General features: G+C 59.4%; 1 protein-coding gene across 4 annotated transcripts in view; it reads right to left on the reverse strand.

Annotated features, from left to right (window-relative positions):
- Positions 1 to 10,519: 10,519 nt before the first annotated feature.
- HYDIN (HYDIN axonemal central pair apparatus protein) overlaps positions 10,520 to 24,804 on the reverse strand; it is a 389,718-nt gene continuing 375,433 nt past the window's right edge. For 3 of the 4 annotated variants that reach the window (XM_075940644.1, XM_075940645.1, XM_075940646.1), the window contains 8 exons: positions 21,063 to 21,343; positions 20,535 to 20,754; positions 19,737 to 19,949; positions 16,327 to 16,490; positions 15,199 to 15,349; positions 14,735 to 14,965; positions 13,355 to 13,579; positions 10,520 to 11,720 (listed from right to left, as the gene is read on the reverse strand). In XM_075940644.1, the coding sequence (XP_075796759.1) occupies positions 11,232 to 11,720; positions 13,355 to 13,579; positions 14,735 to 14,965; positions 15,199 to 15,349; positions 16,327 to 16,490; positions 19,737 to 19,949; positions 20,535 to 20,754; positions 21,063 to 21,343 (1,974 nt within the window). In that variant the 3' untranslated portion in view covers positions 10,520 to 11,231. The remainder of the gene's footprint in view (positions 11,721 to 13,354; positions 13,580 to 14,734; positions 14,966 to 15,198; positions 15,350 to 16,326; positions 16,491 to 19,736; positions 19,950 to 20,534; positions 20,755 to 21,062; positions 21,344 to 24,804) is intronic. The other variant, XM_075940647.1, reaches the window with a different exon arrangement.

Consider the following 24,804-nt stretch of genomic DNA (forward strand, 5'->3'; position numbering starts at 1 on the left):
GGGGGGGTAATGGGGGGGTAACAGGCAGAGCCCGGGGGGGTAATGGGGGGGTGACAGGCAGAGCCCGGGGGGGTAATGGGGGGGTGACAGGGAGAGCCCGGGGGGGTAATGGGGGGGTAACAGGGAGAGCCCGGGGGGGTAATGGGGGGGCGCAGGCAGAGCCCGGGGGGGTAATGGGGGGGTGACAGGGAGAGCCCGGGGGGGTAATGGGGGGGTGACAGGCAGAGCCCGGGGGGGGTAATGGGGGGGGGACAGGCAGAGCCCGGGGGGGTAATGGGGGGGTGACAGGGAGAGCCCGGGGGGGTAATGGGGGGTGACAGGCAGAGCCCGGGGGGGGTAATGGGGGGGGGACAGGGAGAGCCCGGGGGGGTAATGGGGGGGTGACAGGCAGAGCCCGGGGGGGTAATGGGGGGGGCGCAGGCAGAGCCCGGGGGGGTAATGGGGGGTGCAGGGAGAGCCCGGGGGGGTAATGGGGGGGTGACAGGGAGAGCCCGGGGGGGTAATGGGGGGGTGCAGGGAGAGCCCGGGGGGGGTAATGGGGGGGTAACAGGGAGAGCCCGGGGGGGGTAATGGGGGGGTAACAGGGAGAGCCCGGGGGGGTAATGGGGGGGTGACAGGGAGAGCCCGGGGGGGTAATGGGGGGGTAACAGGGAGAGCCCGGGGGGGCAATGGGGGGGTAACAGGGAGAGCCCGGGGGGGTAATGGGGGGGGTAACAGGGAGAGCCCCGGGGGGGTAATGGGGGGGGTGACAGGGAGAGCCCGGGAGGGTAATGGGGGGGTGACAGGGAGAGCCCGGGGGGGGTAATGGGGGCGGTGCAGGGAGAGCCCGGGGGGGGTAATGGGGGGGTGCAGGGAGAGCCCGGGGGGGGTAATGGGGGGGTAACAGGGAGAGCCCGGGGGGGCAATGGGGGGGGATGACTTTCGAGGTCTCTTCCAGTTCTAGGGGTCTATGATTCTGTGAACTAATAAGACTAGGCCAGGGCTCAGCTACTCCCACTGGGTGTCAGGGCCGGCCTTAGGCCGAATCGGGCCCCGCGCCCTGAACCCGGTAGTGTACCGGGCCATGGGTGACCAGTGACTATTCAGAGCTGGGGGGCCTGCCCCAGCAATATGTGGAACTGGGTCTCTCCCCTGGCTTGCCTGGAGCGGGCCCCGGCCCCCCCCGCCGGTCCGTGCTGCATGGGGAGTGCGGAACCCAAACGGCCGCTTGCTCCGCCGTGGCAGCCCGGCTGTGCGGTGCAAAAGTCAGCCGAGCGCCACGGCGGAAAGCGAAGGGGGGTGGGGCGGTGACGTGCATTGTGACAGCGGCTCCAGGCTGTGAAAGTCACCAACCCGCCCCCCTTTGCCTCCCACAGTGGTGCTCGGCTGACTTCTGCGCTGCTTCTGCCACCGTTTGGGCTCTGCGGTCCCCGACTGAGAGGCAGGAGTGGGAGGAGACGAGAAAGAGAGAGGCAGGAGGCGGAGGAGAGCAGAGAGGCAGAGAGAGAGGCAGGAGGCGGACGAGAGCAGAGAGGCAGAGAGAGAGGCAGGAGGCGGAGGAGGGCAGAGAGGCAGAGAGAGAGGCAGGAGGCGGACGAGAGCAGAGAGGCAGAGAGAGGCAGGAGGCGGACGAGAGCAGAGAGGCAGAGAGAGAGGCAGGAGGCGGACGAGAGCAGAGAGGCAGAGAGAGAGGCAGGAGGCGGAGGAGAGCAGAGAGGCAGAGAGAGAGGCAGGAGGCGGAGGAGGGCAGAGAGGCAGAGAGAGAGGCAGGAGGCGGACGAGAGCAGAGAGGCAGAGAGAGAGGCAGGAGGCGGACGAGAGCAGAGAGGCAGAGAGAGAGGCAGGAGGCGGAGGAGAGCAGAGAGGCAGAGAGAGAGGCAGGAGGCGGAGGAGAGCAGAGAGGCAGAGAGAGAGGCAGGAGGCAGAGGAGAGCAGAGAGGCAGAGAGAGAGGCAGGAGGCGGAGGAGAGCAGAGAGGCAGAGAGAGAGGCAGGAGGCGGACGAGAGCAGAGAGGCAGAGAGAGAGGCAGGAGGCGGACGAGAGCAGAGAGGCAGAGAGAGAGGCAGGGAGAGAGGCAGGAGGCGGAGGAGAGCAGAGAGGCAGAGAGAGAGGCAGGAGGCGGAGGAGAGCAGAGAGGCAGAGAGAGAGGCAGGAGGCGGACGAGGGCAGAGAGAGAGGCAGGAGGCGGAGGAGAGCAGAGAGGCAGAGAGAGAGGCAGGAGGCGGAGGAGAGCAGAGAGGCAGAGTGAGAGGCAGGAGGCGGAGGAGGGCAGAGAGGCAGAGAGAGAGGCAGGAGGCGGAGGAGGGCAGAGAGGCAGAGAGAGAGGCAGGAGGCGGAGGAGGGCAGAGAGGCAGAGAGAGAGGCAGGAGGCGGAGGAGAGCAGAGAGGCAGAGAGAGAGGCAGGAGGCGGAGGAGGGCAGAGAGGCAGAGAGAGAGGCAGGAGGCGGACGAGAGCAGAGAGGCAGAGAGAGAGGCAGGAGGTGGAGGAGAGCAGAGAGGCAGAGAGAGAGGCAGGAGGCGGAGGAGGGCAGAGAGGCAGAGAGAGAGGCAGGAGGCGGAGGAGAGCAGAGAGGCAGAGAGAGAGGCAGGAGGCGGAGGAGAGCAGAGAGGCAGAGAGAGAGGCAGGAGGCGGAGGAGAGCAGAGAGGCAGAGAGAGAGGCAGGAGGCGGAGGAGAGCAGAGAGGCAGAGAGAGGCAGGAGGCGGAGGAGAGCAGAGAGGCAGAGAGAGAGGCAGGAGGCGGAGGAGAGCAGAGAGGCAGAGAGAGAGGCAGGAGGCGGAGGAGAGCAGAGAGGCAGAGAGAGAGGCAGGAGGCGGAGGAGAGCAGAGAGGCAGAGAGAGGCAGGAGGCGGAGGAGAGCAGAGAGGCAGAGAGAGAGGCAGGAGGCGGAGGAGGGCAGAGAGGCAGAGAGAGAGGCAGGAGGCGGAGGAGAGCAGAGAGGCAGAGAGAGAGGCAGGAGGCGGAGGAGAGCAGAGAGGCAGAGAGAGAGGCAGGAGGCGGAGGAGGGCAGAGAGGCAGAGAGAGAGGCAGGAGGCGGAGGAGAGCAGAGAGGCAGAGAGAGAGGCAGGAGGCGGAGGAGAGCAGAGAGGCAGAGAGAGAGGCAGGAGGCGGAGGAGAGCAGAGAGGCAGAGAGAGAGGCAGGAGGCGGAGGAGAGCAGAGAGGCAGAGAGAGGCAGGAGGCGGAGGAGAGCAGAGAGGCAGAGAGAGGCAGGAGGCGGAGGAGAGCAGAGAGGCAGAGAGAGAGGCAGGAGGCGGAGGAGAGCAGAGAGGCAGAGAGAGAGGCAGGAGGCGGACGAGAGCAGAGAGGCAGAGAGAGAGGCAGGAGGCGGACGAGAGCAGAGAGGCAGAGAGAGAGGCAGGGAGAGAGGCAGGAGGCGGAGGAGAGCAGAGAGGCAGAGAGAGAGGCAGGAGGCGGAGGAGAGCAGAGAGGCAGAGAGAGAGGCAGGAGGCGGACGAGGGCAGAGAGAGAGGCAGGAGGCGGAGGAGAGCAGAGAGGCAGAGAGAGAGGCAGGAGGCGGAGGAGAGCAGAGAGGCAGAGTGAGAGGCAGGAGGCGGAGGAGGGCAGAGAGGCAGAGAGAGAGGCAGGAGGCGGAGGAGGGCAGAGAGGCAGAGAGAGAGGCAGGAGGCGGAGGAGGGCAGAGAGGCAGAGAGAGAGGCAGGAGGCGGAGGAGAGCAGAGAGGCAGAGAGAGAGGCAGGAGGCGGAGGAGGGCAGAGAGGCAGAGAGAGAGGCAGGAGGCGGACGAGAGCAGAGAGGCAGAGAGAGAGGCAGGAGGCGGAGGAGAGCAGAGAGGCAGAGAGAGAGGCAGGAGGCGGAGGAGAGCAGAGAGGCAGAGAGAGAGGCAGGAGGCGGAGGAGGGCAGAGAGGCAGAGAGAGAGGCAGGAGGCGGAGGAGAGCAGAGAGGCAGAGAGAGAGGCAGGAGGCGGAGGAGAGCAGAGAGGCAGAGAGAGAGGCAGGAGGCGGAGGAGAGCAGAGAGGCAGAGAGAGAGGCAGGAGGCGGAGGAGAGCAGAGAGGCAGAGAGAGGCAGGAGGCGGAGGAGAGCAGAGAGGCAGAGAGAGAGGCAGGAGGCGGAGGAGAGCAGAGAGGCAGAGAGAGAGGCAGGAGGCGGAGGAGAGCAGAGAGGCAGAGAGAGAGGCAGGAGGCGGAGGAGAGCAGAGAGGCAGAGAGAGGCAGGAGGCGGAGGAGAGCAGAGAGGCAGAGAGAGAGGCAGGAGGCGGAGGAGGGCAGAGAGGCAGAGAGAGAGGCAGGAGGCGGAGGAGAGCAGAGAGGCAGAGAGAGAGGCAGGAGGCGGAGGAGAGCAGAGAGGCAGAGAGAGAGGCAGGAGGCGGAGGAGGGCAGAGAGGCAGAGAGAGAGGCAGGAGGCGGAGGAGAGCAGAGAGGCAGAGAGAGAGGCAGGAGGCGGAGGAGAGCAGAGAGGCAGAGAGAGAGGCAGGAGGCGGAGGAGAGCAGAGAGGCAGAGAGAGAGGCAGGAGGCGGAGGAGAGCAGAGAGGCAGAGAGAGGCAGGAGGCGGAGGAGAGCAGAGAGGCAGAGAGAGGCAGGAGGCGGAGGAGAGCAGAGAGGCAGAGAGAGAGGCAGGAGGCGGAGGAGAGCAGAGAGGCAGAGAGAGAGGCAGGAGGCGGAGGAGAGCAGAGAGGCAGAGAGAGAGGCAGGAGGCGGACGAGAGCAGAGAGGCAGAGAGAGAGGCAGGAGGCGGAGGAGAGCAGAGAGGCAGAGAGAGGCAGGAGGCGGAGGAGAGCAGAGAGGCAGAGAGAGAGGCAGGAGGCGGAGGAGAGCAGAGAGGCAGAGAGAGGCAGGAGGCGGAGGAGAGCAGAGAGGCAGAGAGAGAGGCAGAGAGAGAGGCAGGAGGCGGACGAGAGCAGAGAGGCAGAGAGAGAGGCAGGAGGCGGAGGAGAGCAGAGAGGCAGAGAGAGAGGCAGGAGGCGGAGAAGAGCAGAGAGGCAGAGAGAGGCAGGAGGCGGAGGAGAGCAGAGAGGCAGAGAGAGAGGCAGGAGGCGGAGGAGAGCAGAGAGGCAGAGAGAGAGGCAGGAGGCGGAGGAGGGCAGAGAGAGAGGCAGGAGGCGGAGGAGAGCAGAGAGGCAGAGAGAGAGGCAGGAGGCGGAGGAGGGCAGAGAGAGAGGCAGGAGGCGGAGGAGAGCAGAGAGGCAGAGAGAGAGGCAGGAGGCGGACGAGAGCAGAGAGGCAGAGAGAGAGGCAGGAGGCGGACGAGAGCAGAGAGGCAGAGAGAGAGGCAGGAGGCGGAGGAGAGCAGAGAGGCAGAGAGAGAGAGACGGAGCGAGACCTGAAAATCCCGTTTTATGGTGGGCTAACTGGCTAGTTTGTATAGATTTGCTTGCATATGCATCCACACTTAAGTTGAGGCCCTCAGCATGCTCTGTAAGTATCAGTGTGGCCCCCGGGGCTTCCAAAGTTGAGTTGCCCTCGCTCATCCCTGACAGGTGTCTGTCTAACTAACCTGGTCTTAAATCTCTCCAGTGATGGAGATTCTGCAATCTCCCCAGGCAACTCATTCCAGTGTTTAACCACCCTGACAGGCAGGAAGTTTGTCCTAATGTCCAACCTAAACCTCCCTTGCTGCAATTTAAGCCCATTGCTTCTCATCCTAACCTCAGAGGCCAAGGAGAAAATTTTTCTTCCTCTTCCTTATGATACTCTTTTAGATACTTGAAAGCTGCTCTCATGTCCCTTTTCGGTCTTCTCTTTTCCAAGGTAAACAAGGCCAATTTCTTCAGCCTTGCCTCATAGCTCATGTTCTCTAGACCCTTCATCATTTGTGTTGATCTTCTCTGGACTTTCTCCAGTTTCTCCACGTTTCCTGAAATGTGGCGCCCAGAACTGGACATGATACTCCAGCTGGGGCCCAATGTAGATGGCTCATTCCCTGCCTAGGGGACGTGAGACTGGGCGGGTTAATTTCCAATCTTCCCGTTTATTCTTTTCCTAAGCCAGGAGGGCACAGTAATTCTGATGGGGACTCTGCAGGAAGGCAGCCCGCACTGCCCCCGCCTGAAACCTTGTGCAGGTGTTAAACAGCTGTTCAGCCCACCCTAGAGGTGACTGCATTTCAGCGTGCCTGAAGCAACACAGCACCAGCAATGGACAGGAGAATGGCTCCCGGGCATGGCTTGCTCATGACTGCTTCAGTCCCATTGATGGGCCTCAGCCTCTTATTCCCCTCCCCCGCTTTGCAGTGGGGCTGTAGACTCTGGGGGAGAGGGGTGGAGGCAGGCAGAGGTGTCTCCCTGCAGCAGATGTAGACACGTCTCTGTATTCATCATTCTCTCATTGAAGTTTTTAGCTTTGTATTGAGTCCGTTTACATGGTACCTTTGTATTACGTCTTGGTAGAATAGTCCCTAGGACAAGTGAGGCAGAGACTGTCCCTGTGGGCGAATGAGGTGGGAATGGATAAGGCGGAAGGTGAGCACCTCTGGGCAGTTGCAAAGGTTGGAGAGGGGATGGAAGCCAGATCCAAGATCAATGAGCCCTGGGAAGCGGGCCCATTGAAAGGAGACTGGACCTGTGGGGTGCATGAGGTGGGAATGGATAAGGCGGAAGGTGACACCTCTGGGCAGTTGCAAAGGTTGGAGAGGGGATGGAAGTGGGCCCATTGAAAGGAGACTGGACCTGTGGATGCCTTGGGGGTCAGCAGCAAGGGCTTTGGGAAGCCCCCTCTTTGGAGGTGAATGTGGCAGCATTGAGACACCACCCAGAAGCAGGCACCACAGACACTAACTGCAGATTCACGGGACGGCTCTCACCGATCTTGCACATGCATAAGATGATAGATCTGCAGGACGGGGGGCCGTGGCGTAGCGATGGGGCTGGAGGGGTCAGTTGCCCCTGGGCACCATGCTAGGGAGGCTCCAGTTTCATCCCATTCTGCTCCCGCCGTCATCCCTTCAGCTCACGTGCTCCTACGCCGCCTGCCACCGGCAGCTGGAGCCTTCTCCCTGCCTCTCTGCTCCAAGCCCGGCCCCCCTCCATCTCCCCTGGTGGGTTAGTGCATGCGGGAGCCTGGCCCCAAACTGTAAGGCATGGGGGAAGATGCGGTACAAATTCCTGTCAGCTGTGCACCAGGTTTGGGGCTGTGCCACATGGGGGGGGGGGCACAAATGTTTCCTTTGCCCCCAGGCGCAAACACCCTCGCCACCCCTCTGGTGGCACATCCAAACAAGCCACATGAAGTCAGTACAGGTGCACAACACAAAATCCATTCTGCTCATGGGAGGAAACGCGTAGGCTCTGTCTACACTGGCGGCTTGCACAAGAACACGTCCACACTGCCATGTGCGAGCTGTGCTTTTGCGCAAGAGCATCCATGGCAGTGTGGACGCTCTCTTGAGCAAGAAAAGCTCCGATGGCCATTTTAGCCAGAGGGGTTTCTTGCGCAAGAAATCCCTGCCGAGCATCCACACTGCCCTCCTGCGCAAGACACCCTCTCTTACCACGCCGACTGTCAGTTTCCTTGCGCAAGAAATCCCTGCCGAGCATCCACACTGCCCTCCTGCGCAAGACACCCTCTCTTACCACGCCGACTGTCAGTTTCCTTGCGCAAGAGCAGGTGGGCAGTGTGGCTGCTCTGTGGGTTCTTGCGCAAGAGCGGTTGTACTTGCGTAAGAAGCCGCAAGTGTAGACATAGCCTTAGAGGGAACACTTCCCCCAGCCTCTCTGCCCCGAGTTAATGTCACACACTTTGAGTTAATGCAACTGCAGGATAGTTGCACGAGGGGGGTTTGGTCGAGGCCAAACTAATCCCTGTTGGTAGGAGGATGGTGGGAAAAGCCCTGTGAGAGGGGTGACATGACACCTTTTATTTCTGGTCACGTGTCCATCTTGCCCCGAGCGTGTTACCTCCAGAGGCCTGGTTAATGGGGCACCACCAAAAGTTATACAGATCTGCCAGCCCTGGAGGAGGAGTGCGTCGGCTGCCTGCTGTGGGTGTGTGTTGGCAGGGGGTGGTTTTTTTTTTGTCAACCAAAATTGCTGTGGGGCCCCGCACTTCCTAAAGCCGGCCCTGCTGGGTGTGACCTCACAGTGATGCGTAGGGATGCAGCCAGGTCTTTGAGGCCACATGCTTGATCTGTTTTTCTGTCCTGCACATAATAAAACTTGATGTCTGCAGGTACAAGTCAAGGATACTATGAGGGTTTATTTTTTCCGGTTAATTGAATTCTTCTTCTGTCTAAAACATGATGAAAGGGGAAATATCTGGTTTCTAAGGAAACAGTGTATACACAGCTGACATCTCTGAAAATTAAGGTGAATTAACTCTCAGGAACAAATCTCTTCCTTGAAAGGGGGAGTCAGAGGCCTGCTGGGACGCAGAGAGCGCTGTCATTTGGTGCAAGAGCTCTAGGTGCGTGAGACGGGACAGCTGCTTCCCCTGCTCTGGTGCAGAGAGTAGAGCGTCCATGCGACTGCACACTGAGGGCAACCTCAAAAGTAGGAGCATGTCGGGGAGCATACGGGTGGAGAGCTGGGCTGGACAGCGAGCCCGGAACCCGCATCCCCTCAGAGACAGGGCTAAGCTGGACAACAGCTCCTCGGGCTGAGATCACAGGTTTTGGAGGCCAAGATGCACCCACTCTGGCTCCGGCCACCAGCCTTGTTTCTTGTCCCTGCTCCTGCCAGCTCTGGTTAGTCGGCTCTGGGTTTGTTCTCGCCTCCCCTTGCTCTCAAGGCCTTTAATGAAGCGCAGGGGCGGTGAAAGGTTCACTCCCACCTTTGCTTCCCTTTTCCAGCACTGGAGCCTGAGTGCAGAAACACCCAGCCAAAGTGCCAGGGAGGCTAACCAAGGGGAGGCTGGCGTCACAGCAGGTTTAGCCCAGGTTCTTACCCAGATGTTGCCCCATATCAGCTCCTTGTCCATACACAAACCCTCTCACCTGAACTTAGTGGTGCTGCCAGCCCAGTCCAAGGTTAGTGCTGGGAGGGGGGGTGTCACCACGGCTGCAGCCCTCTCCCTTTGCAATGAAGCGAGGCTGAACCACTCATACGGGTCTGGGAAAGCCCTTCAGGTACCTCCACACCGTCCCTTCCAGGGGCACAGAAGGGGAAGTGCGTTGTCCCACAGTTCACTGGCAGAGGCTCCGAGCGGCTCAGCACACTGCAGCACAGAGCCCCGTGGGCTGCGCCCCACTGGTGAGCATCCAGGAGATGGGTGGGGGTTTGCCATGTGGCTGCTCACACCTGGGTGCTGCTCACCCTAGTTACCGGCTGTGAAGACGCACATATGGGCGCACTGAAACCAGAAGGGGTGTAAAAGCCAGCTGCTGCTGTTTGCTGACGGGCCAGAGATTGCACAGTGCTGAAGAAGGCCCGAGGGGAAAGCAGAGCAGCAGCAGAGGCTGCCCACCTGTGCGGTGGGATAGTCCAGGGACAAGAGGTGGAGTGGTGGCTACAGAGCTGTAGCTCCTGCAAAGATTCTCTGCCTTCAAGAAGAAACTGACTGGTAGGGTCTGAAGGCAACAGGGCAGCATGACCCGTGGGTAGGGGACTGCGTCACACACCATTGCACAAGGACGGCCCTTGCAGACCAAAATTACACCTGTCTTACATTGTGGAACAGAGGCCAGTGGATGGCATATTTCCAGCAGTATTATTAGTCTCATTTTGTAGCTGGGGAAACTGAAGCACACTGCGAGTTTTGCCTGTGAATGCACTGGGAGCAGCACTAGACCTGGGCAAGTTACCTCTGTAGGTGCTTTTGAAAACCCTAGTAGGCCCCTAGCTGCATTTTTAAGTGCCTACGCATCATTACAATCTGATCCTAAGACTTTCCCATGGCCATGCAGAGACGCAGGGGGATTAGCACCCAGGTCCCTGGTTCTCCGCTTTGGGTTCATTTGTCCCTTTGACACCTTTTGAAACAGCCAGGAAACCCCTCACTTTTGTTTTCAGCCCTATTTTCCATTGTCTCGAGGCACAGGGAGCTATGGAGTTCCAGCTCAGTTGTATGTACTAGCACAGTAGCCAGCCCCACACTCTCATAGGCACCAGAACTCTGTGTTAACAACCTTTATTCCAAACTGCATTTTCAAATAGCAAACAGACACCAGGTCAAAGCCACTTTGCTAACAGTCTTCCTAGCCTCTGATCTCAGAGGGCAAGCTCAGCTGGGAGGCATAATGAAGCCCCTGTGTTTCTGGGGTACAACTAGAGTGAACCCTCCTCTGCCCTGTTGGGAAAAGCTGCAGCACCTTTGGTAATACACCCAGGCTGTGTCTAGACTGCATCCCTTTTCCGTAAAAGGGATGCAGATTAGACACAGCACAATTGCAAATGAAGCAGGGATTTAAATCTCCCCCGCTTCATTTGCATAAACATGGCTGCCGCTTTTTTCCAGCTCGGAGCTTTGCCAGAAAAAAGCGCCAGTCTAGACGGGGATCTTTTGGAAAATAAAGCCTTTTCCGAAAGATCCCTTTTCCTGATTTTAAGAGGAAGAAGGGATCTTTTGGAAAAGGCTTTATTTTCCGAAAGATCCCCGTCTAGACTGGCGCTTTTTTCTGGCAAAGCTCCGAGCTGGAAAAAAGCGGCAGCCATGTTTATGCAAATGAAGCGGGGGAGATTTAAATCCCTGCTTCATTTGCAATTGGGCTGTGTCTAATTTGCATCCCTTTTACGGAAAAGGGATGCAGTCTAGACACAGCCCCACAGTAAGTGACTCCTCCTTTGGGCAGGAATGTTTGGGTTTGGAAGGCAACAGGAAGGAAATTGTATTGGTAGCTAGCAACTGAGGGAGGATAAATTGACATGGAGTCAGACCACATACTCAGGTAGCTGGGATCTTCTCCACTTGCCTCATGGCAAGTTTCATAGAATTTGACTACTAAATCAGGCCATGGACAATGATATGCCTGCCAGGCCATTTCAGTAATAATGCGATCTATTGGCTTGCTCTTTGGTGGGAGTTTTCAACAGCAAGCCCTGTTCTACACCGTGAGCATGTGTGCCTGCCCCGTGTCCCCTTGAGGTCACCCCACCCGGTGGTTGCAGCAGGCGTGCAGATCCTGGCAGGCAGCGGGGGGAAGATTCTGGTGCTGCTTTTCACCACCAAGGCATGTCTGTGTTGAAGAGTTTCAGATCTGGACTGAGGTGGGGAGGGACATGAAGAACATTAGGGTTCAGCCCGAGGAGATGCATGGCTGCACTTGGAGTTGCACGTGGCTCGGCCATGGAGAGGGAGGGGGAGGGGGAGGGGGAGGGGGAGGGGGATGCCTGTTTAAGAAATGGGGCACTGCTGCACGTCACTAGGTCATTTCTCAGGGGTTATGCCCTTTAAGTAGTAAACCCAGGAAATACCTGCCCCCATGCCCGATGCCCGAGCGCAGGAGACGACTAGCTTGCTGGTGACGGGCATCTTGCTGCCGCTCGGATTCCCCTCGAAGCTGACGGTGATAAAGATGCTCTTCTTGGAGCGGATGGTCTCAACGGCCTTTACGGTAAAAGCTGGGTTCTCCACGCTGTAGGTGAAGGCCGTGTGCTGCAGGAACACGTTCTTGAAGGGAATGGCTGTGTTGGAGCCAGCCTTGATCTGAAAGGGGCCCTGTGGCTTAGGGGGCACCGACACACCGAAGAGCGGGATGTTGTATTCTCCGCCGATGGGGGAAGACAGGAGGAGCGTTGCTCTCGATTCACCCAGCTGGTAGGGTTCATAGGTTACGTCCACGCTGACCTCTGCGCCCCCCTGTGGGCCTGGGGGAGCATTGATCATTTTATCCGTGTGGAAATCTGAGCCATCGATCTGCAAGGGAAGAGAAGGTGCCACTTGGATTCCGGGAAGGCATTTTAGCTTCTGTGCCCTGGGTCTGACAGAGCCCAGACCTCAGGACCAGGAGGGGTAGCGAGGTAATTTAGCATCAGCAGGATCCTGGGACAAAACATATGGGGGGGGGGGATCTTTACCATTGTCTAAATGAAATGCACATTCCAGCCGCCTTCATTAGGCCCTGCTCTGAGCACAGGGCTGCCCACACCACACCCAGCCCCAAGTGAACCTCTGACTGGCTTAACCATTGTGCTTCTGTGGCCTTGGGCAATGACACGCACCGTGGCTAAGGGCAGATCTACGCTTGATCTAAGCAATGCAGCTTGAGCGACCTTCGTAGTGTGATGCAAGTCAATGCAGCTTAGATCTTCTTACCGCGGGGTCCACACCACGCTGTGCTGGAGAGAGAAATACTCCCCATTCCGGTGAAGTACCGGAGTTGACGTCTGTGGGGCGGGTGGCTGATTTAGTGGGGCTTCACTACACCCACTAAATTGTGCGTGGTGGATCACCTGACGCAGCGTGGGTCCTGGCTGGAGTGCAGACGAGCCCTGTGGTTGCCACCAAAGGGGACAGCTGCATTCTAGTTAATAGCAGCAGCAGCAGCTAGCGCCCATCTAGCGCATCAGTAGAGCTCAGAGCACTTTACAAAGGAGAGCAGTGATATTTAGCCCATTTCACAGAGGTGGAAACTGAGGCACAGAGAGGGAAGCTACTTGCCCACTGTCACCAGCAGGTCAGTGGCCAAACTGAGGCTACAGTCCAAGCCTCCAAAGTCCCAGTTCAGTGCTCTGCCTCCTGGGCCACACTGCCACCCTACGCACCACTGCATTGCAGACCGGCCGAGCCCTCCAGAGAAGAGGACCCCTGCAAAAGGCTCCGCTTTGGTAGTGCAGGCAGGGGGAAGGCTGCCTACATTCACCGCTACCTCACCACTGCACTGCAGGCTAGGGCAGGGAAGGGCAGAGCAGTTCTGAGGGGCCATGGACTGCTTAAGAGGGCAGGTCGGGGTGGCCTTAGGGCCACATCTGGGTAGGCAAATTGTGTGTGAGGCTGCGAATGCAGGGCTGAAGCAGGAGGCTGGGGCATGGGCGGGGGCTCAGGGCAAGGGCTGCAAGAGGGGGCTTGGGGTGCGGACTCAGTCTGGACACCCCTTACCTTGGGCAACTCCCAGTTAGCAGCCTCGCAGTGCTAAGGCAGGTTCCCCTCCCCCGCCACATGCTGCTCCCGGCTGTGGCCCTCATGTCCAGCAGCGGCTCTTGGTGGGAGGGCCTCGCTGGCAGCCACCGCCCCCGCAGCATCCTCTGGCCGCAGTTCCCGGGTCCCGGCCAACAGGAGCTGCAGGGATGGCACCTGCTAGTGAGGCCAGATGTGCTGGCTGCTTCGAGCGGGCACGAGGCCAGGGAGGGAGGGAACTTGCCTTAGCGCCACGGTGCCACCAGACTGGTAATCCTAAAGGCGGGCTGAAAAGCCCTGGGGCTGTAGTTTGCCCACCCCGGGGCAAGCAGGCTAAGCTGCCTGCTGAATGTTTGTTCCTCCACCCCTGAGAACTTGTGGCTTCCTTACTCTTCGGCTAGCCCCAGAGGAGGGAGGGCGGGGGCATGGGTCACCTTGCTGGTATACTCCGTTCTCTGCCGGGTGTAGTTAATGAACTTGGTGGTGATGCTCTGGCTGCTGCCCAGCATGGCATGGAAGTACAGCGGCTTCTCGGGCCTGGCTGCAGTGGCTTTCAGGTTCAGGTCGTACTGGAAAGAGCCCAAGTCGCTGCTCTGGAGCACCAAGCGCCCACTGACCTCCCCGACTTTCAGGGGCTGGAATTCGAACATGAGCACCCCCTGTCGGAAGAGAGAGTGCAGCCTGATTCATCTGCGTGGGGGCAGAAAGGCTAGTGCCCAGCCCAGGGATGGACACTAGCGCTCGGTATATTGCACCGTGGACCGTCACCAGCCGCTGCGATGTCCAGTGCCCTGGCAACCCATCAGCGCCCACTTGTGTGTCTCAACGGCAGCACCATGCAGAAGCAATTGGGTTTACATGGCGGGCAGATGGGTGAGAATTAATCACTTGCCATTTATCAGTTCCTGAGATGTAATGACACGCAAGCAGCCCCCAGCGGGACAGAACGAGAGAAGAAACTGGGGAGGTAACAAAGTTGTTTCGTTGTTTTGACCACTCTGCTTGTGTGTTATGTTCCCCCTCAGCCCGCGAGCCTGTAAACTCTTTTGAGGACAGGCCTTCTCACTGATAAGTCTGTACCGGCTGAGCCCCAGGGGTAGTCTCCAGGAATCACCGGAACGTTGCTACCAAGAACTCTGTTTCTACTTCTCACACCCAGCTCGGAGGGGCACACGATGCATTGGCAGAGTGACGCCCATGTCTGTCGGTCTGTCATTAACCAGTCGTGTCCTTCCTGCTTCGGGGAGAAGTCAAAGCTGCCCCCAGCCCACAGACTCCAGAATAAACGGCATTCTCCACCCAAGTGCCTGTCCATTTGTGCTTGGGGCCGGGGGAGCTCGGTGAAGCCCCGAGCAGCTCGACCCCCCCGGCGGCAGGGGGCAGGGTGCTGAGCTCAGCAAGGCCTACGTGGAAGCAGCTGGATGGGGCACGGAAGGGCGGGCCGACGCCTAGCGGAGCTGCACTGGGAGAAGCAGGGATTGCGCTCTGCGGCAGCACAGCCCTGAGGGACGGACACGGGGCGCCTGACTCGGGCTGGCCTGGCAATCACAGCGGGGCAGGAAGGCCTGTGACAGCTCTGCACGTGGCTGGGCAGGGGTCTCAGGCTTCCGAGCGCTGCAGGGCAGGGAGAGTCTCTCCCCGACCGCTCACATTTCCTAACCCGCCCCGTGTGGCCCTGCAGGGACGCAGCCCGAGGATCAGGTGGGGGCTGTTCCCGCCGGAGCGCACAGCAGGCTAACACCTGGGCCAGGCGCACTGGGCTGCTGACAGTCCTGGCAGAGGGAGGAGTCCGGCTGGGCGAGGCGCTGCCATACCTCGGACTGGGCGGGCACAACAAACTGCGGCGGGAGGCTGATGTCGGGCACTCTGCAGTCCGTAGTAAATGCCACCAGGGAAGGCAGAGGGTTTTCGACCTTGATGGAGGAGCAGGTGCTCTGCCGAACAGGGGTCACCAGGTCGATGGTGCTGACCGGACCGGAAGGGATGGCCTTGAATGTGACCAGGTAGAACAAGTACTCCTGCGTCCCCTCGTTGCGAAAGGTGACCTGGAATCAAGTGCAGCAGAGGGATCGTGCAGGCCCTGGGGAGCTGGGCGCTCAGGTCACCTGCCTGCTACGTCCGCCGGGCCGAGAGCAGCGGCCCTGAGCGTTTCCGGGGAGCCCAGGCGCCTGGCTACAGAACAGTCACTTCACTCTGGGCAACTCACAGTTCCAGTGTTTGATTTACCATCTTAGAGCCCCTCCCCCCAAGCAGCAAGCAGGCCGGGGAGTGGCCCTACCTTGGCACTGAAGAGCCCTTCTTTGTAGGAGAAGAAGGTGAGCTTGTAGTCCTTCCTGGCGGAGGCAGGCACTTCCATGTAGTCCAGGCCCTTCAGCGTGGTGGTGACGTCCAGCTTTTCTGGTTTGATCACATCCACTATCACATGGAACCTGGGGAGAGAAACGAGAACGGCCGAAGGCCTATTTCCGCTGCCAACAGGCAGGCTGATTGTTACAGCCAGGGTAAGCCCCCCCCAAAGCCCTGGCGTGCCCCCGCGTCCCTCAGAACACAGGCTGAGCCTGCCTTCCCCTGGGGTGGCACGCCTGCCCGCTTTGCCGAGGCTCTTGGAGCCAGGCTTGTGTTCACAGAGCCCACCTAAGCTATCCCACAATTCCTGGGCCCGGCTTCTGCTCCTCGACAGCTGGTCCAACGCTGCTGTGCGGCTTTTCTGCATTCTACTGAGGATGGACCGAAATGCTGCTGGTCTGTTTTGCTAACCCATCAGAACCACAGATGGATCCTTGCCGTCTTGCCTCAGTGGCCACGTCTCTAGAGTCCATCGCTATTGAACAGCGAGGGTCTGTGGGCAGTCTGAACCCACGGGCCACGGATACCACGTATATCTGTCCAGGCAACCCCTGGAGCACAATGCTCCCCAGCCGCACAGCCTGATCAGCACTTAGTGTGGTCTCTCCCCGGATGCCTATGTGATGGGCCGGACGTGGTAGCTAGGCAGGGTGCTACTACAGCTGTAGGGGAGAGGTGATGCCCCTGTGACAAGCCTGCTGAAGGCCTAATCATGCATCATTTCTAGAAAGCTCCTGCCCTGTGGATTTGCCCCCCGGCTACTATAGGGAGGGAGATGGACTTTATCTGGCACACACGCTCCCAAAGCCAAGAGGACTGTCAGCCAGGTCCCTGCGTCCTGAGAGAGGGATCAAGGCCCGTCTGATGACACATTGCTGCGTGCCAACCTTGGGCCCAGCCAGTCTCCCTGGGGGTGTTCTGGGAACCCGCCTGGCAGCACAAGCCAGCTTCTTGGCTGGCGGCTGGGAGCTGCTAGAGTATTAGCCCCAGAGATGGAGACAGCATGGAACGCGCCCTTCTGTGCTGCGAGCTAGGAAAGGCCGGGCCCTCCCCACTTTACCTTTGTGGCTTGTTCAGCCAGTTTGAGACTGGGAGCAATTCAGTGTAAGTCGTCTTGCATGGCACCTCGCGGACAATGGTCCCAGAAGACTTAGGGGGCTCTGCAGTCCCCTGCAGGAGGTACAGCAAACCTGTCCCATCAGGCAGCGGGAAGAAGATGGAGCCCTAGAGACAAAGCAAAGCATGGGTTGGTTCCCCTGACTTCATGCGCCCCTGGTCAGCATCGTTATCTGCTCCCGAGCACGCACACACGCACAGGCCAGAGCTGAGCATAAGAACGGCCGTACTGGATCAGACCGAAGGCCCAGCTAGCCCAGTAGCCTGTCTGCCGACAGTGGCCAGCGCCAGGTGCTCCAGACGGGGTGGACCGAAGACAATGATCAAGCGATTTGTGTCCTGACATCCATCTCCAGCCTCTGACAAACAGAGGCCAGGGGCACCATTCCTTACCCCCTGGCTAATAGCTTTTTATGGACCTAACCTCCATGTATTTATCTAGCGCTAACTCTGTTCTAGTCCCAGCCATCACAGCCTCCTCTGGCAAGGAGTTCCACAGGTTGACTGTGTGCTGTGTGAAGAACAACTTTCTTTTATTAGTTTTTATTAGGTGCCGGTATGAAGCCAACTGCTCTGTGCTGCACGGCCCAGGGAAGTCGGCTGTTTGCGCCAGCCCAGGCAGACGCACTTCAGAGCGAGGCTCATCCTGCGGCCATAAGGAGTTGAGACCGGGCTCTCCTATTCTACCGCTCACCCCAATACTGGGTGGCTGGAACAAAGCAGGCGGGGCCTGGCTGTCACTGCACCATGCTGGTTCTTGGCTGTGCTAGTCTCTGGGTGGCCTTGTGCAGCTGGCAGCGGGACAGGCCATGCCCAGAGATACCCCAGCAGCGGGGGAGTGCCAAGATGAGCTGTAGGGTGCTCCAACACCTCCTTCTGCAGTACTCTGGGCAGATCAGCATCCCTGGCTCTGCCCCCGACCCCCAACGGCTGTCTAACGAGGGGTCCCAGCAGTCACAAGTGCTCGACAAGCTGGGGAAAGGGGAGCTTTCCCCTGGGGCCCTCATTATCTCTGCCACAATGCTCCAGCTCCCACCTCCTCCTGCAGAGTCCCCCAGGTGGGGATGTGCAGCCTCCCTCTGGCCCCACCCGCTTCAAAGCCTGTTTCCCCTGCTCCCAGCCTTTCCCTCTCCTCCTCGGCACCTCCCTGTTCGCCTGCAAACCAGCTCCCTTGGTAGGGGGCCATATTTTCCTCAAGGGAAAATGGGACTCTCCATGGGGCTGACCTGTGGTGTCCTCTGAGCCCCCTTCCACCTCCCCCAGCCCAAGCTCCCTGCTGCCTGTCAATGCAGGGTTGGCCCATCCTGAGTCGCAGAGGGCTGGCATTACCACTCCCCCTACGTGTGTCCCTCCATGCCCCGCCAGGGGCTGCACCTGCAGCTCGTGGCAAAACGGCATTTGGCCCATTGGCTCATCCACTGACAAGAGCCAACAGGGCAAATGACTATTTTTACCAACCAACAGGGACAGGGCTTCAAACACGGACAGTCCCAGCCACAGGGCTGTGTGGCCCCCAGGAGCCCGGCTAACATCATAGCAGCCGCAGCACCTTACACTGGGGTTCTTAAGTCTATGTAGCTTGCAGGGTTTTCACTCTTGTCCCTGTTACTTTCCATGGAACTAGCTTCCTCATGTATCTGTAGTTCCGCTTTCTGAAGTGCAATGCTGCTCCGGGGTTTCTTTGGTATTTCTCCTCCTAAAAGGATGCTACATTTCATTGCATGAGGTGGCTGTTCCTGTTATATTCACCTCCTGAACCACATCCTTTGCGCCACTTCAGACTAAATCAAGACTTGCCTCTCCCTTTGGGTTCCAGGTCTAGCCCTCCAAGAAGTAGCTTTTAATGGGGTCTCAACATTTTATCTCCACATGCTGCCCTCACTTAAAATCCTCCATTATCATTGGGCTGTTTGGTTTTGTAGCCTTTCTACTTTCCCTGAGCATGTCGTAATCACCATCACTACTCTGGTCACGTGGCTGGGAGCACGCGCCGTGCTACACTCTTAGTAAAGCGTGGAATTCTGATCCAGGGAATTTGACAGTACCAGTTCATTTAAGATTTTGACTATATTTGCCTCTGCTTTCTTTTCCATCTAGTGCCACCCCTACTGCACTACCGCCCTATCATTCCGATATATTTTGTACCCTGGCATTACTGTGTCCAGTTGATTATCCTCATTCTACCAAGTTGCTGTGATGTCTACTGTAGCAATACCCTCATCTAAACACAGGCACTCAGTTTCACCCATCATGGTATTTAGACTTCTAGTATTTGCACACAAGGACATTTACAAGTTTTCAACATTTAGTTGTTTGCTTTCCTGCGATATAACTGACTGGGACTCCTTGTGGGCTGACCTTCTCTACAGTTCCTGCTAGTGCTTTATCCATGTCTATCCTCTCTTCTGCACTAGATATAGAGAGCCCCTGCTAATAAATCCTCCGCATCAGCTCTCAGAAGTGTGTGATGCTCCACACCTGTCAGCTTTTCCCCAGCCTTAGCTGAAACACTGCTCTACAACCCCGGTTCATTTGAATGGTGTGCCAGCAATCTGACTGTTTTGGTTTAGGTAGGGCCCAACCTTCCTGAATAGGCTCCCGCTTTCCCCAAAGGGTCCCCAATTCCTAATCAATCTAAATCCCTTCACTGAACACCATTTTCTAATCCACACATTGAGCTCCCACAGTTCTGCCTGTCTTCCCAGGCCTTCAGGACCTGGTGTCCTACTTTTCTCTACATCATTGGTACCTGCATGTACCAGACCCTCCCCAGCACTGCCTGTAAGTCTATCTGGCTATCTCGAGAGGTCTGCACCCAATTCACTGTGTGGTTCTCCCAGTCACTAGCTATACTTCTAATAGTCAGGCTCTCATTTACTAGTCCCTGTATCTCCCTATAACCGGAGTCCCTTCTCCCGGAGGGGTCTCCTCTGTGCAAGGGAAATCATGGCATAGTGCTGTGCAGACCACGGCTACAAGCGGGTTCAAACAAGAGCTGGACAGATTCAGGGAGGGAGAGTCCACCAATGGCTGTTGGCCAGGCTGGGCAGGGAGGGTGTCCCTGGGCTTTGTGTGCCAGGGGCTGGGAATGGGCGACAGGGGAGGGATCCCTGGACGATTCCCGGTTCTGTTCACTCCCTCGGGGGCACCTGCACTGGCCCCTGTGGGCCGACAGGGCCCTGGGCTGGCTGGGCCGAGGGTCTGACCCCGTCTGGCCGCTCTTATGACGTCACCTAGAGGGGAGAATCGCTCCCAGACTCCAAGCCTGCAGCTCTCTCTCCCGCAGAGCGCGGCCAGGTCTCTAGCGGGGCCAAGGGGGCTGCCAGCACTTTCACTCCTCCACAGCCCACACACCTGGTGCTTCTTGTTCTCCACGTTCATGCTGAGAGGTCTGTACGTGATCTCGTATGGCTTGTTTTGTTGGTGGGCCTCCACCAGGAGGAATTCGGGCCCTTTCCAGTGTTCCCCCTCAATGATGGGCTGCAGGTTCCATGCCTGGTTGCTCCGGTTGGAGAGCATGATAGTCTGGGTGTGCTTGCCACGCACCTGACACGTGAAATTCATCACCTGCAAGAGAGGGGCACACAGAGGTCTCATTCCCGGCGGGGACCCCTGGCCCAGTGGGGGGGTGCAGGTACCCCTGCCCATGTGCAGAGACAGGGAAGGGAGCGGGTGAAGGAGGCAGGCAGGTATGGACACAGGCACAGAGCCCCCCTTACAAGAGCGATTTACGTGGAGGGCCCAATTCTGCAGCCTTACTCGGCCCAACGCAGAGGGGCTCCTCGTGTGTGCGGAATGAGCCAGCCTCACTCACAGGCCTCCCTGTGGACTGGCTGGTGGGCTCAGGCTGACCCGTGCGTTTGGAATTCAGGGGCACTGTGGGGCCCGGCCGTCAGGGCACGTTCCCATTCCTGGCTCTCCCTTCACAAGGTGCCGCCAGCCCACAGGGCGGCCCATGAGGGGTCATGTGAACACGGATGCTTAAGAGTCTCACTTGGCCCTCGGCCTAGAGTTAAAGCTCCGGCTGCAGCACTTTCTCCGGTGCTACTGCTGCCCTAACGTGGAGACGGGACATTCTGTGCCGCCAGTTACACCAAGCCAGCTTCCCGGCTGCACTGGGACAGCCCTGCCAGGGCCTCTCTGCCAAGTTACCTCCTTGGTCATGGGCACCGCCACGCAGCATCCCAGCAGGGTGAGCGTGAGCGCCTCGCTGCCCTGGATGGAGCACTGCAGGCTCTCATAGTGGATGTCTGGGTTCAGCTCACAGGGATGGAAGGTCACGTCGAAGGGGACTTCCATTCCGGGGCAGATGTAGCCCTCCACCGGGCTGATGGAGAAATCTGGCTCAAAACTCTTGCTGTCCCATTTAAATCTTTCCAGGAAAAGCAGAAAGGACAAAAGGGCAGATTAGAAGCTGGGCTCCCGTGTGCATCCCAGGCAGGGTTCTCAGACTTTCTGGTGTGTCAGCTCCAGATCCAGCCCCGGGCACGAGAGGTAACTAGGGGGCTTCACAGCTCACAGGTCCCAGCGCCTCGTGCGACAGCACTGGGCTGGCTGGCACGGCTGGGTCTGACTCTGCAGAACTGGGCCTATGGGGAGGTCACACTCCACCACTGCTAACAGGCCATGATCTCCGGGCCCTCTGAGCGGAACAGGCCTAGGGCCAGGATGCCACATCACCTGACGCCGGTGTCGCCCGTGTTCTGCATGAGGATGCGCCGGGAAGCCTGGCTCCGCTGCACCACAGCTCCAAAGGGGATGTGATCCTGGTCCAAGCTCACTTCAATGCCCTGGCAGCAGCCCTGCACCACAAAGAAGGACCGCAGCAGCCCCATGCACTCGAGCATCACCTCCTCCGCAAACTGCGGGATGCGGCACTGCGGGGAGAAAGTCACCTCCACACTGCAGGTCCCCCCCTTGGGCTTCAGGGTGATGTCACTGGACGGAGACAAGCTGAGAACCTGCCCGGACAAATGGCCAAGTGAGAGCTCTGGCCCCTGGAACACAAAGTCCTCCCAGCGACTGAGCGTTACAGGCGAAGGGTCCCCCAGCGGCTTAGTATCATTCCTGGGCTGTCCCATCTTTATTAGCCCAATCCCAATGGCTCCCCGCCTCTCTGGCCCTGAATGGGTTAGACACGCCAACGCCCCATCTCTGCCCCAGGCAGGGCCACTCTGACCCTGAATGGGTTAGACACGCCAACGCCCCATCTCTGCCCCAGGCAGGGCCACTCTGACCCTGAATGGGTTAGACACGCCAACGCCCCATCTCTGCCCTAGGCAGGGCCACTCTGACCCTGAATGGGTTAGACACGCCAACGCCCCATCTCTGCCCTAGGCAGGGCCACTCTGACCCTGAATGGGTTAGACACGCCAACGCCCCATCTCTGCCCCAGGCAGGGCCACTCTGACCCTGAATGGGTTAGACACGCCAACGCCCCATCTCTGCCCTAGGCAGGGCCACTCTGACCCTGAATGGGTTAGACACGCCAACGCCCCATCTCTGCCCTAGGCAGGGCCACTCTGACCCTGAATGGGTTAGACACGCCAACGCCCCATCTCTGCCCCAGGCAGGGCCACTCTGACCCTGAATGGGTTAGACACGCCAACGCCCCATCTCCGCCCCAGGCAGGGCCACTCTGACCCTGAATGGGTTAGACACGCCAACGCCCCATCTCCGCCCCAGGCAGGGCCACTCTGACCCTGAATGGGTTAGACACGCCAACGCCCCATCTCCGCCCCAGGCAGGGCCACTCTGACCCTGAATGGGTTAGACACGCCAACGCCCCATCTCCGCCCCAGGCAGGGCCACTCTGACCCTGAATGGGTTAGACACGCCAACGCCCCATCTCTGCCCTAGGCAGGGCCTCTCTGGCCCTGAATGGGTTAGACACGCCAACGCCCCATCTCTGCCCTAGGCAGGGCCACTCTGACCCTGAATGGGTTAGACACGCCAACGCCCCATCTCCGCCCCAGGCAGGGCCACTCTGACCCTGAATGGGTTAGACACGCCAACGCCCCATCTCTGCCCTAGGCAGGGCCTCTCTGGCCCTGAATGGGTTAGACACGCCAACGCCCCATCTCCGCCCCAGGCAGGGCCACTCTGACCCTGAATGGGTTAGACACGCCAACGCCCCATCTCTGCCCCAGGCAGGGCCACTCTGACCCTGAATGGGTTAGACACGCCAACGCCCCATCTCCGCCCCAGGCAGGGCCACTCTGACCCTGAATGGGTTAGACACGCCAACGCCCCATCTCTGCCCTAGGCAGGGCCACTCTGACCCTGAATGGGTTAGACACGCCAACGCCCCATCTCCGCCCCAGGCAGGGCCACTCTGACCCTGAATGGGTTAGACACGCCAACGCCCCATCTCTGCCCCAGGCAGGGCCACTCTGACCCTGAATGGGTTAGACACGCCAACGCCCCATCTCTGCCCTAGGCAGGGCCACTCTGACCCTGAATGGGTTAGACACGCCAACGCCCCATCTCTGCCCCAGGCAGGGCCACTCTGACCCTGAATGGGTTAGACACGCCAACGCCCCATCTCTGCCCCAGGCAGGGCCACTCTGACCCTGAATGGGTTAGACACGCCAACGCCCCATCTCTGCCCTAGGCAGGGCCACTCTGACCCTGAATGGGTTAGACACGCCAACGCCCCATCTCTTCAACAGGTGCTGGACCCACTCCAGTCCCTGCTCTGCCCACTCTGCAGTTACGGCCACAGCTTTCGCGAGGGTCTCGCCAGGGCCCTGCACCATAGTGGCTCCGTAGGGCACTTCCCAGGAGACACACCCCAAGGCTGGCAGCCTCCTAGTGGGGAAACGTGCCTGGGGCTTGCAGGAGGGGTCCTGAGAGCCGGGAAGTGGCATGGCCCTCTAGTCTGGGAAGGGGAGAATCTGCAGGTCAAAGCTGGTGAGGTGGCTGAGGAGGGCATGAGCAGCTGGGAGATGGATTCGGAGGGGCAGGGATTGGTAGCTGGGATGTATTTATGTGCCTCCTTCTGGACCGGGAGAGAACAACTTTAGGAAGTTGTGGGGCAGCTGTCTCCAGGGCCAATTCCGACCTTAGCCAGGTTGCTGAGACTAGCAATAAAGGCCACAATTATTCTTATGCTGTTAACACCTGTTCACAGGCACCTGGCCTGAGTCGCACCACACGTGTCCCCAGGCAGCCTCGTCAGCAGTGACTTTTGGTCAACTGAGCCAGGGCCGTCCTTACGCTTCCCGGTCCCCGGAACCATCCTTCTAGATCATGGTGCCCTTCGCCACCTGGACACCTGCACCACTTCCCTCGTGGGGGGCTGCTCCGCAGGGCCAGCAGCTGCGGGGCAGAGAGGCTGGTGGAGGAGCAGGCGGGAGGCGCAGCAGCCCAGCTGCGAGTGGCGTGATGTGAGCAGGGGGCAGCTGTACAGCCAGCCAGCCATGAGCAGCGGCTGGAGGGCGGGGGGACGCTGGCTGCCAGAGCGGTGCTGCTGCATGTGAACACACAATGGGTGCATGGGCTGGTTGCTACCGTAGATCTCCAAGGCCTTGCCTTCCATGCCGGGGGCCTGTGGCCTAACCTCGCAGTCCGCACACAGGACCCCGGGAGCCTTGCTGTGCTCGCACTAGGGCTGTTAGAAATCGCCTCATTGAACCTCATGAATTCTTAGTGGCACTTGCCCAGTCGATAGTCCCTGGAGGCGGGGCGGGCAGCTCCGGCCCCACTCCTGAGGCGACCCCCCGCGCTGCTGCCTCCGCCCAAGCCCCCCTGCCCACCCTGGGAGCAACCAGACACAGGCCAAGGGACCCCCCAGAAGGCAGGGAGGTGGGGCGGGCCCAGGAGATACAGCACCTGCCCCAGGAGGACAGGGTGTGGGTTGGAGTCTCCGCCCAGCAGCCCAAGCCCTGCCCACCCTGGGAGCAACCAGCCAGCCAACACAGGAGGCAGCAGCACAGGGTGCTAGGCAGGAGCTGGTCTGAGAGGGAGCCAGTTTAAAAACCAGCTCCTCTTGCAGTAACATGGGGTGGCAGCAGCCCATCTGGGGAGGAGAGGGTGAGGCTGAGCTCCCAGACCCAGTACGAGGCAGAAGTGAGCTGGGCTGCCTGCCTGCCTGGCTCCTAATACACGTTAAATGCTGAGCTGCAGCAGGGGTATGTCTCGGATTGAGAGCCAGGACTGAGCCAGGCTATCTACCCACCTGGCTCCTAATACGCTTTAAATGCTGAGCTGCAGCAGGGGTATGTCTCGGATTGAGAGCCAGGACTGAGCCAGGCTATCTACCCACCTGGCTCCTAATACGCTTTAAATGCTGAGCTGCAGCAGGGGTATGTCTCGGATTGAGAGCCAGGACTGAGCCAGGCTATCTACCCACCTGGCTCCCAATACGCTTTAAATGCTGAGCTGCAGCAGGGGTATGTCTCGGATTGAGAGCCAGGACTGA

This window comes from Pelodiscus sinensis, chromosome 12 (assembly GCF_049634645.1).
Source record: "Pelodiscus sinensis isolate JC-2024 chromosome 12, ASM4963464v1, whole genome shotgun sequence".
Taxonomy (NCBI): Eukaryota; Metazoa; Chordata; order Testudines; family Trionychidae; genus Pelodiscus; species Pelodiscus sinensis.